Below are 12,343 nucleotides of genomic sequence, written 5' to 3'. Positions count from 1 at the left end.
TCCGCCCCTCTCCCGCCGCATGCGCGGCCGCCCCTTCCGCCATGGCGGGCGCGCTGGGCGGGATGTTCGGCTCCCAGGCTCCGGGGCCGCCGCCGCCGGGGCCGCCCGGCCCGCCCGGCCTCATCCCGCCGCCCGCGGGACCGCGCAACCCCAACAACACGCTGGTGGACGAGCTGGAAGCCTCCTTCGAGGTGAGGGGGGGCAGCCGCGGGCGGGCGCTGTCCTGCCGGCGCCGGCCCCTGCAGCCGCTCAGCGTGGTGCTTCCCTCCCCGCAGGCCTGCTTCGCCTCGCTGGTGAGCCAGGACTACGTGAACGGCACGGACCAGGAGGAGATCCGCACCGGTGAGCCCTGGGGAGGAGCAGGGCCTGGCCCCTTCCCGGTGCAACGCTGCTCGGAGCAGTGGCAGGAAAGAAACCCACCCGGGAATGACCGGGGTCTGGTGGGAAGGTCTGACTGTGCCAGCTGGTTCCTGGGGTTGGGTGGGTTATTACTGGCGTGCGGTGAAACGCGTGTTTCAAGCACCCGGGAAGTGATGTGATGCATTTGGAAGCTGTATGAAGCATTAACGGGAGGGGGGAAGGGCCAGGCCAGGCTGCTCAGTAGCGGTGCTTTAGGAATTGAGTGACGCACCTCCGTGGAGGCGGAATAAATATTGGTATGAACAGGAGATTGAAAAGTGGCCCTTGACTACTCTTTAGAAGTGCAATTGCCCCTGAAAATTTTCTGAAGGTTTACTGAAGTGGCGTTTCAAAACCGGCATAAATGCTTTTCAAAACTCCTTTCTGCATTATTTGGTCATATTCATTTGCTGGCATGGAACAGCTTTTATTACCCAAACAGTAGTGTGTAATATATGAGGGCAGAATATTCTCCTCAATACGGGCACGTTTTAGAACCCTACATTGAGCTTGTTGCTTAGGCATGCAGAAATGTTTTCTTTATTCACCCAAGTTCCATTAATTATTTTATTACTCCTTGTCAGAAATAAAATAAAACTTGGGAGGAAGTGTTGTCCTGCACTTCTAAAAGAACTTGTAAGTTTGTAAAGCAGTGTTTTACACCGATGCTTACTGGTTTTATAAATACATCATTTTAGATATTCTGAAGATTTTCTTTCTAGAAAGTACTGTGAAAAGTGTTTTTAATAGACCACTACCATTAGCAGCCTGGAATCTTATTTTTCTGGAACCTGTTCTTTCAATATTGTTGTTATATGTTTAGGTGTTGATCAGTGCATCCAAAAGTTTCTGGATGTTGCAAGACAAACTGAATGCTTTTTTCTACAAAAAAGACTGCAGCTATCAGTCCAGAAACCAGAACAAGTAATTAAAGAGGTATGTTAATTTACCTGTCTTGTGTTAAAGCAGATACGCCATGTACCTTAATCACCTTGTTCATATTAATTAATTAATTAATTAATTTTCTCAACGTGATGCTGTACCTTAAGTTGGTAGAACTTGACTGTTTCCATAACTCTCACCATGAACCTGGAGAAGGTGGATGCCTGCTGCTGTGTGGAGTATTGGAACATGACTGATAATTCATTGGAAGAGACAAACCAGTTAGTCAGATTTTGCTGGAGGTGGTGATCTCTGAAATATGTGACATAGGTGAACAGCACTAGTGCATTCACAATGCTTTCCCTCTGTAGCACTAGACACATCTCCATTATTCCATTTTTCCACTCTAAGATCAGCTTGAAAACTTAAGGTCTAAAAAAGTTTTACATGCTCTTTATGTGAGGTGGTTATTCTTATGAATACAGTCTGTTTACTAATACACAATTTTTTTCATCCACAGGATGTTTCAGAATTAAGAAATGAATTGCAGAGAAAAGAAGCATTAATTCAGAAGCATTTGAGTAAACTGCGACACTGGCAACAGGTCCTGGAAGACATCAGTGTGCAGCACAAAAAGCCTGCAGAAATGCCTCAAGGTCCATTAGCTTACCTAGAACAAGCATCTGCGAATATTCCTGCTCCAATGAAGCAAACATAATCTTGAATTTTACACAGCTCAATATTTTAAAAGCATTCTTTGTATGCTTTCTGTATAATGTAATTTGTACTGCAAATATAGTTAAAACAATTAAGCCAAATAAATTATCTTTTATTATGAAAGTATGGGTTGGTTTTATGTTTCCATGGAAAATATTCAGAATTGCTGTTCAGGGTGCTTTCTGGTAGAAGTGTGTCTCCCAGAATGCATCCTGTTCCTTCTAGAGAGGGTGGCCCTTGCTCTCCCCTCTGTCTTTTTGGTATGATCAAAATACTTGCAAAGATTAGTGTTTGATTTTACTAGAATATTTAAATGTTTTGTGAACCAGTAATTATCCATGAGTACTACTGCAGAAACACCCTTAAGAATTGTCTGTATGTAGGTCAGACACAGTTTTTGGAAGTGAATTGTCATTCTCCTCCAGACTGGCTCACCTCATGGAAGGTGTCTTGGAATACACAAATTTGGTTCTTATAGGATGAATTGAAATGGAAAAATGTACACAAAAGGGTGGGATATATAATGCAGGCCTAATGTAACTGATGTTCTGTCTCTCAGGCTACTGTAGAGGTGGTCCAAAATACCTACCCTCAAAATAAAGACTACTCATTGTGGAGGTAGGGTCACCAGTGCTGTCCAATATACAGAATTATGTTCAATTTCAGTGCTCTATTTAGTAAGTTGAATGTAGCCAAAAAAGATTTTGGAGGTAGAAATAGCAAAAGAGTCCTGTCTGTACTACTAAGCAACAAATTTAATTCATTCATATAACCACTTCTGCATATACCTTTATGGGGGCAGAGTTGAATAATTAATTGTTGTAACCCTGGAAATAAGAATGGTTAATTGGGTATTGAAATTCTTAGTGTTCTTGGGGCAGCGTGGATGAGAAGTAATGAAAACAGCACTGCACGTTTCCATCCTCACAGATACCAAAGCACCGATCAGTGTTACTGTACACTAACATCTCTCTTGATTACAAGTATGAAAAGTGCCTTTTTACCAAATCTGCTGCCAAAGACACTTTTCCAACCACACAGTTCATTCTGGAAAACATACTGGACAATTGGGATGAAAAGTATTGGCCTGTGTATTGTTTTTGCACGACCTGGTTTTTGGTAGCAGGGAGGCCACAGAGATGGCTCCTGTGAGAAGCTCCCGGAAACTTCTACCATGTCCAGCAGAGCCAATCTGATGGCTCTGAAAGATGGACATGGCTGAAACTGGGCCAATGAGAGAGGTTGGTAATGCCTCTGTGATTGCATATTTAAGAAGAAAATCAAAACAAAGTCACACAGGTTTTGGCTTCTAGTCAGAGGAGAGGAGGAAATGAGAACATGTGAGGGAGAACAACATGGTGACACCAAGGGCAGTGGAGAAGGTGGGGGAGCTAGGATTCCTCTGCAGGCTGTGGTGCCGACCATGGTGCAGCAGGTTGTCCCCCTGCAGCCCGTGGGTCCACGGGGGATGCAGAGATCCACCCACAGCCCGTGGGGGAGGTGCCCGTGTTGGAGCGGGTGGATGCCTGGAGGAGGCTGTGATCCAAGGGGAGACCCGGTGGAGAGAGGGGGCCCTGCTTCCAGGCTGGAGCAGCCTGTCCTCGGAGCACTGCACCCTGTGGACAGAGAGCCCCGGCGCAGCAGTCTGGGAGGGCTGTGTGCCCGTGGGAGGGGCTCACGCTGCAGCAGGGGCGGTGGGGCTGCTGCTCCTGAGAGTGGACCCACACTGGGGAAGTTCACGGAGAACTGTGTCCCGTAGGAGGGCTCCCACGGTCTCACCAGGGGAAGGACTCCTCTCCCAGAGTAGTGGAAGAGAATCTCGATGATGAACTGACCAAAGACTCCCATGCCCTGTCTCCCTGTGCTGTCGGTGGGAAGGAGGGAGGGGCTGGGGGAAAAAGGTGTTTCTAAAGGCTTATTTTACTTCTCATTATCCTCCTCTGATTTCTGTTAGCAATAAATTAACTTTGTAACTTTAAGCTAAGCCTGTTTTGCTCTTGAATTGTTTTCTCCTGGTCATTATCTCAATTCATGAAGCCTTCGCTAACTTTTTTCCTTTCTCTCCTCTGCCCAGCTGTGGCACAGGAGGGTGAGCAAGCGACTCTCATGGGTGCCTGGCATTGGGCCAGTGTCAAACCATGACAGCCTGTAGAAGTGTTCTGCCCTTCCTTCCACCTTTGCACCACCAGTGAGATGCAGTGGCTGTTTTGTATGAAGTGTTGGCATCTGTTAGTGCAGGTCTTGCTGGCTGTTGATGTAAGAAGAGGTTAGGCTGGAGGTACACCTCTTTGCACATGTAAAATCTTTTTAGGTAGCTGGGCCCTGCTGGTCGAAATTAAATGGGGATTCAAAGCAATTGAAGAGGAACTATCCTGTCTTTAATAGCAGGCTGCTAGTTGCACATTTTTCTGCCGTTCACATTTATTGGGTTAATTACCCAAGACAGCTTCTTCATGAGTTCTTTCCTCCCAACAATGAGTTAGCATGATCTGATAAATGTAGTCATTCCCCTGCTTTGTGTTTATATGGGCATAAAACTAGTATGGAGATAAAAGGTACAAGTATGCAGTTGCCATCACTCTGGAACTTGGCGCATGTCTGACTTAATTCAGCATGACATAGAACTCTTCTGAAAACCATAGAAATTGGGTAATTTACAAACCACAGAAATTGGGTAATTTACAAACTTTAATGCTCATACTTACACATCATCCTCATTTATCAGGCTGATACATGTATTGAAATTCAATGGGAATATTACACAGCAATGCTGACTATACAAAACAGTTTATGAAGCAAACCAGAAATTATTTCTAAACCAGCCTGCTATAAACATGCTATTTTTGATGGTGTACCACATGCTGTACAGCATAACATTCACTTAACAAAAAGCAACAAATGTTAAAATTACATTATTAGATGCAGAACTTACTTTAAACAGCTGATGAAGCAAGTGTATAAACGTACAGAAGATCCTTTTCCAGCTGGTGCCAAATTGACAGGACGTATCAGAGTCCAAGTTGCATATTTAATGAAATTGTGGAGTGGTACAGCCTCTTGATTAAAAAGTCTTTTCACATAACAGTATCCAGACTTTTTCTTTTTCTTCATTTTTTACAGAAATTGTTAAAAAAATGCATTTTTCTGAAATTCATGCCTATAACTCCATAGTTACTAGATGTAAGAAAGTGCAGGTATTCCTAACTATTTACTTAGAAATTACATCTTTTTTTTCCTTCCCTTAAATCATCTATTGGGTTATCATTCATAAAAAAGAGAACAGGAATGACTTTTACAGTAATTCTGAGAAGTATGCAAATAGTTTGCTTTAAAATGAAAAATACTTAGTAAACCATTCTTGGTGCTGAGGATCTTGGTTTTGGTCATCTTTGGTTTGTGGTGGTTCATTGCCATGTGTCCTGTGCAAACAAATAAGCACTAGCATTACCGTCCTACTTACATACCATCTTATCAATATGTAACACTTTTCCCAGAAAAACTCATGATCCTGTGAATGGTTCTGTGCTCACATGAATGGATGAGACTAAAAGGTGCCAACTACAATTTTAGTGGGATTTGTGCCAGCCAGGTAACTGGGCTAGCAGCACCGGTTGTAACATGAAGAAAAGCATGAAGCAGAGCCTAACAGCTATGGAGAAACATTTGAACATAGTTCTTAACTTGACATCCCAAAAAATTAAACAAAAGGATGCTTCAAGAATATGAAGTCCTGAAAATCAGAGAATGGCAGCTGCAATTCACTCTTAAAAATAGGAAATACAATTTATGCATTAAAAATGTTGGATAAGAGTTCTATTTGAAACAGAAAAATTTATCTGAACACTACCTGGCATTCATAATCAATCCTATTACATAGTCCCTGATTTTCCATCATTCGGGATTTTTTTAGCATATGATAGTGAATAGGACTTAACTTTCAATTGACTGATGTAAAAGAATTAAGCAAGTAGCAGCCAAGCTACCCCGAGTCTCCCTGCACATTTGTTTCTCTTTAAAACAGAAATCTCATTTGCCTTGGCAGTCATCTGGCATGATACAGCATGTTTGTATCTTTAAGAAGTGGGAATTGCCAAACAGGATCTAAGCCTGTGTCCCAGGTTGTTTTTGTCAGTAGTCAGCACCATCTGCCCCCAAGGAAAGAACTCCCTTGCACATAATGTACAGGATAACTAATCTCCACCACGAGATAGGCGAGAAGGCTGGATTTTGTCCTGAAATACAATGGTAAGGTTTGGGGACTTTTTAACTGGATATTAGCTACATACATTTTTAACTATTTCTTGAAGAGAGAGTTCATGTTATAAAACACTGAACATTGTTTAAATAACTGATAAATTTGAAGAATTTAAGCTCCTCGGGGAGAAAACACCAAAGAAGTTTAGTTGCTAATCAGTTTTTAAGTCTCTAACCTTTGCCTACATCAGCCTAGATTCAGTCAAATATCTCCTAAAATAAAAACATGCCATCTATGTCTACCAAGTGCAAGGTGAGGCAATAAAAATAAGAAGGAAGACACATCCTTAACAGAACCACTGAAAGATGCCATGTTCACAATTAACTATGTTCTTAGTTAAATACTTGCATCTCCTTTTTTTTTTTTTTTTTTTTTTTTTGTGGGTATGTGTGTGTCTGTGTGTGTGTTTCTTGGTTTGCGGTTTTTTGTTTTTTTTACCGGGGGGATTGCAAGCATAAACTCTGCTGGGCAGGGATTATAGCCCACTTTTGCAGTAAAGTTCTGGGTCTGTCTGCAGAAAACCAAACACACCGAGTTCACGGCGCAGTAGGAACCTTACATCGTTGTGTATTTCCAAATGTCTAATGTGTTTGAATTGCCTATAAGATTCTAAATATGAATTCATTTATTGTCATACAAAAAGGACAAATACCTTGTGGCAGCACTGCTGTCTGAGGACTGTATTGATGGAGAGCCCACCCTGAGGCAGCCAGGACTCCGGTCTAAGCTTGTAGATTTTGTTATTTGAGGAGCACTTCTTTTTGATCTCAAGTCACAGCTCAAAAAGCTCTTTGCGTAGGAAGCTAAATTCGGAACACTGACAACACGACTGGGCACCTCAACCGTTTTCTTCTGCTGCTTTTTATTGTAACAGAAAACTTCATTACATACACATTTTTTACAATTTATAGTATAAAACCTCAACAATACTTCATTCCCACATGTCTTGTGAGGAATACCCAAATAGGAAGACTTCTTTTTCTATAGGCATTTAAATTAAATTCTCAGAGTATGCTGTGAGTATCCATGGATTTTGTCATCCAATTAAAACAATCTCTGTATTTGACCCTGAGATTTTTTACACACCAAGGTGCTTTCCACAAACTTGACTTGCCTTCTTTCTATGGCTATTTGTAGACAGTATCACACAGAGGGGCTGAAATGACAAAGGGCAGATACCAATCAACTCAAACTGATTCGTAATTTTCCTCGATGCTTGCCGATTAGTAACTCCCAAATCTGCAAGCAATGGCCATGCTAATCCCAGTGGAAGACTGATGTCATCAGAGTTTTAGTGTTTTGTATCAGCTTAAACACCTGTTATCTATGTTGCATAAATACTTGTACTGAATTTCTCTTATGCTCAACAACTGACTGTAGGCTGGCTTATTGGAAAGAATTCTGCTGAATAACATTATCATAAAAAATTTTTAACACTTTTATTGTCCTGATTGCCTGTATGATCCAAACAGTAATAAAAACAATCACGACTTGTGATTTTAATTGCATTGCCCATCTTACCTTTCTGGAGGGAGTCAAGCATACTGTAGTAGGGTTGAAAGAAAATGACCGATTCCTGTAAGATTCAGTGCTGGCTGCAAGTGAATGCTGACATTTTCTTCCTTCCTGAAGGGAAACAAAGTTATGTGTATGGAAACATGTATTTGTTGGAAGCTGGTATGGAAAGATACATTTGCCAAAGTATTCCAGAACAGAAAGAAACAACCAGTCTGAAGCAATGCATGAAACACTGAATAGAGCCTTTCAACAGATTCCAAAACACAGATGTACATATAAAAAGCAGTCTTACCACCAGCTGCTTGATAATCTCTTCTCTCTCACTTAATTTGTCTTGCAGACAGTTTATAAGGTGTGTATCTTCAGACGTGGACTCCCACTTTCTTGACTTTTCTTCTAATTCTTTAAGTCTGTACCAAAGAAAATGCAGACCAGAAAAAAAACTTCTTCAGATCATGTTCAAGAGACACCTCAGATGTACTCTTCCCTAAATTCCAAGCCTAAAATACAGGGACAGAGCCAGTCCTTTCTGATAAAACAGCATTTTTTAAAAATGGGCATCTGTACATGGTTTACATAGAAGTACACAATATTCTGGAGCTCCAAAATAAATTGCCAGGGTTAATCCACAACTTCTATCCAGTGTAACATCCAGCCCCTTGTGTAAAATAGTAACAAGCTTGCACATCATGTTGCTAGTCTAGTTTCCTAAAGAAAAAAATCAGTGTTACGTATCAATACACATCAATATTCATCTATTTGTTCTCTTTCCTGACCCAGTAACTTTAGAATCCTCAGAAATACTAAATTCCTGTAACTTTCATTAAATGAGGCTTGGATATACGCACTGCTTTAGTAACCCTGCTAAGTCAAAATCTGTAGCCTGAGTTCAGCTTTTTTAATTCCTTTCTCAGGGGAAAAGATTCAAATGCTATTTGATATGGAAACTCTTAGATATGGTGTAGAAACATACATTTGATTGACCCATAAGAAGACAAGTAATTATGTAATCAGCCAAGTTCATGAATTTTGCTGCTTAAGAAACTGAATGCTATGAAGTTCACCTGCCATAACCAGGACACATACTGAGAAATGTATTACAGAATACAAAACACCATTTTGTGGGGTTTTTTTTAATGTGTGGGAAAACATCTTTGAGAGGACCACCCCCAACTCTTATCATCTTAGAGTTATCTCAGAGTTTAAATAAAAAGATAAATCTTTACATCTGAAAAGTTTAAAGGTTAGAGGCCTGCTTACATGCCAGGTCTCTCTCTGGGCTTCTGCTGTGCAGTTGGGATAAGAGAAAAGGATGAGCGATATATATAAGGGATTATTTCTGAGAGGTCTCTTCTGTACAATCTGAAGCACCACAGAACTTCTTAACTCCACAGGGGGCTGAAAAGTGCATTTATTTACATGAGCATCATTTTCCTTGGAAATTTCTAAGGGAGTGAGAATGAGGTTAAGAAGCTTTTACTCAACAACATTGCTCTGCTGAACAAAATTAAGTACAAGATCATGGATCAAGGCCTCTGGTATCCTCTGCGACAAAGATGAATTTTCATTTCATAAAATTTCTAGATCCGACATGCAAGTTTTAATTTAGCATTATGAAACTTCATGTATAGTGTTTTCGATTAAACGATATCCAGAATTTATTACAATGTATCTGGGTCTTTTTGGTTTGCAAAGACAATACCTATACACTTCTATTTTGATCCTGATAATATTTTACTTATGATTAATACAAAAACTGTACATAGTAAGAATAATAAATTTAAACAGAACTCATTGCCAGCATTAGCCAGAGTTTATTATTAAATTACTTACGCAGTTTCTAAGGAGAAAATCTTTGCTTGGAGATGTGCCTGAGTGCTGCTGAAATCAGATACTATGTTGTCAACTTCCTGCCGGTGATCTCGTTTCATTAAGTCCAGTTCTTTTTTATGCTTGATATTGAGGTCTTCTACCAGTAGCCTTTCACTGGTATTAAAATATGTCTGAATTCTCATGTTTCAATACTAGTTTATGATCATTGATCAAAGCATGCAGTTTTGAGGCATTTTATTGACTGCAAAGGTAGTTAATTGGGCAATGATCTCGCTTCTGTCTACTGACTTGACTTTGACATTTTGATTGCAATCTGAGAAAAAACATTTTAACACTTAGGAAGAGAAAAATTATTTTGAAAAGTACTTGACCTTCACCCTTCAGGAAAGGGAAGATCTATTCTGTATAATGATGCTATTGATATTCTGCCTAGGGTTAGTTTCTACATTAATGATAAAACATGACAATAAAGTACCATAGGGACTTATTTGTATTAAGAAAAATTATGTTGAAATATCTGGGATTTTAACATGAGGCTCTCATGATATATTTCAGTACATCATGGCACCAGAAACATTTAATACTGCCTATCATCACCATCTTAAAAAAAAGTGAAGAATGTTGTAACAATGCTTTTAACTATAACATTTATCTTTTTCAGACAATGTATTTTGAAAGACACTGATATGGTTAATACCATAAACTGAAAACTAAAAAAATGCCTTACATTTTCTCAAGCCTAACTGTAAGATTGCATTCTAATACCAATCCCAAAAGCAGTAGGCATCTATTGAAGAATCATAGTTTGATTTTTGTTTGCTATTGCTTTGTTAAACCTTGGAGAAACTTTTTGATTAACTCAATAGAGAGCCCATGTTTTATGGTTTACTGATTAAAATAGATGTGCTCAACTTCGCATATTAACAATTGTAGTTTTCGCAAAAGACATTCAGTTTACCTTCTGTTTTCCCCTATTTTCTTTTTAATGTGTTCTGAAGCCTGTTTCACTTGTTTCTGAAAGGCTTCAGGAAAGGCCAAAAGGTCCATGAAAGACTTCTCCCCTTGAAATTAGAGCACAGCCATGGAAGTGACTGATTTGGCACTTAGCATAAAATAAGCAGCAGAAGAATAAGGGTAAAAAAAGGGAGAAGAATCCTTGAAATGAATCTTCAGGAGTAGAATATTCTCCTTCAGAATAGCCATTTTGGGACTTGCTCTCTCTTCTCATAAAAACACCTTTGTCTGCTCTCATCCTAATCCTTGCAAAAGCTTTCTGTACTGGAGGCGGAATTCACACAATTCAAGAGAATAGAAAGAGGAATTATTACTTCAGGCAGATTACTGGTTTCATTTACATGGCAAGAGTAGGACTAGTAATTTTAAGTAATTTGCTATAAAAATTTGTCATATGCAAATAACAAGCCACTATCAGCTTTCAAATCAGAAAAGAAACTGGCATAAGACAGGGGCACAGTTGTTAAAAGTAAAAATAGCAGTTATTTATATGCACCAATTCAACTATTCCCCTACACAAATTAGTAGTCCTGCAAAAGCAAAACAAGAGCTGCAAGTTGATGTTTCAGGTCTTCCATGGGTTAATTTCAGACCAGCCTGTATGAGGTGCCTAGGTCCACTCTGATGGTCTCTAGGTCCTACCTCTGGTTATTTGAAGGATTTCTCCTTACATAATTTCCATTAATGCTTCCTTCTCAAATGCTTACTTAGTAGAGCTACGCCATTTATTCCCTGTAAAGAAAATCCTCCAGCCCAGCAGCCTTAGCATCTGAAGCCTTTTAGACCTCATCGCTGACACGTGAATAATTCTTCTCTTCATGAACAGAGGCTCTAAATTCCTTCAAGGTAGCTTGAGGGCATTAATGAAACTCTCTGGTTTGCAATTCTTTCTGTTGATCTTGCTTCAAAAGCTTGAAATGAAATTCACTTTGAAGTAACTCTCCAAAGAGTGCCATTGCAAAAAAAAAAAAAAAAAAAAGTTTCTCATTCTTTAAATAGCTACTGACTGGTAGACAGGAATGGAATTACTCTGGCCACTCTGCCAGTCTGCAGAGAGACGTTCTATCCATTGAGTGTTTTCTCTAGATTATATGGGTCATAATTTTAAAGATTCTTTTAAAGACACACTCTTCAGAAATCCTTTTATACATACAGCTTGTGTAGTTAGGGGCAGACTTTCTACACCATTGTAAAAATTAATTGAAAGGTACGCACACACCAGATCCCTCAGTCTCTCTGCAAAGAAAATGTGTTAAATATGTTCATCCAGAAATTTCAAAGGATTCAACAGCCATACAATTGCAGTGGGCAGTGAACTCAGTCTTGTCTCCTTTGTAAGTTGCGCCAGGGGAGATTTAGGTTGGATATTAGGAAGAATTTCAAAGGAAGGGTGATTAGCCATTGGAATGGGCTTCCCAGATGTGTTTAAGGAAAGACTGGACATGGCACCCAGTGCCATGGTCTAGTTGACATGGTGGTGTTTAGTTGGATTCAATGATCTCAGAGGTCTTTTCCAACCCAATCCCAAATTGATCCTGGGATTCTGCACTTTTTCTGTACACAAATGGGAAGACCCATTTGCACCACTTGTGCTGTGCCTGTGGCTACTCAAAGAAGACATGGTTTACCTTCTACAAGACGGCCAAGACTTAAGTCACCTTGCCCTTCCTGTACTCTGACAGCATCTCACAGCGCCAGGCTCACCATCAGCCAGAGGCACTGTCA

The 12,343-nt window shown here is 40.1% G+C and overlaps 2 protein-coding genes across 6 annotated transcripts in view; one reads left to right on the top strand and one right to left on the bottom strand.

The window, feature by feature from the left end:
- MED28 (mediator complex subunit 28) lies at positions 1-2,116 on the top strand. The gene is made up of 4 exons (XM_042052974.1): positions 1-191; positions 276-342; positions 1,223-1,335; positions 1,802-2,116. The coding sequence occupies exons 1-4, from the start codon at positions 42-44 to the stop codon at positions 1,997-1,999; spliced, it is 528 nt and encodes a 175-aa protein (XP_041908908.1). The 5' UTR covers positions 1-41; the 3' UTR covers positions 2,000-2,116.
- A 2,552-nt stretch (positions 2,117-4,668) lies between these two features.
- The window catches only part of FAM184B (family with sequence similarity 184 member B), a 39,654-nt gene continuing 31,979 nt past the window's right edge, over positions 4,669-12,343 (bottom strand). For 2 of the 5 annotated variants that reach the window (XM_042053512.1, XM_042053515.1), the window contains 5 exons: positions 9,605-9,757; positions 8,064-8,181; positions 7,775-7,879; positions 6,906-7,111; positions 4,669-5,417 (listed from right to left, as the gene is read on the bottom strand). In XM_042053512.1, coding sequence (XP_041909446.1) covers positions 5,327-5,417; positions 6,906-7,111; positions 7,775-7,879; positions 8,064-8,181; positions 9,605-9,757 — 673 coding nt within the window. In that variant the 3' untranslated portion in view covers positions 4,669-5,326. The other 3 variants (XM_042053514.1, XM_042053516.1, XM_042053517.1) reach the window with 3 other exon arrangements.

Source organism: Corvus kubaryi, unplaced genomic scaffold, assembly GCF_017639235.1.
Source record: "Corvus kubaryi isolate FWS band 111438036 unplaced genomic scaffold, C.kubaryi_AGA036_p1.0 split1-131, whole genome shotgun sequence".
NCBI lineage: Eukaryota > Metazoa > Chordata > Aves > Passeriformes > Corvidae > Corvus > Corvus kubaryi.
The sequence above is the reverse complement of the archived record's forward strand: the minus strand, read 5'-3'. Positions and strand labels throughout refer to the sequence as shown.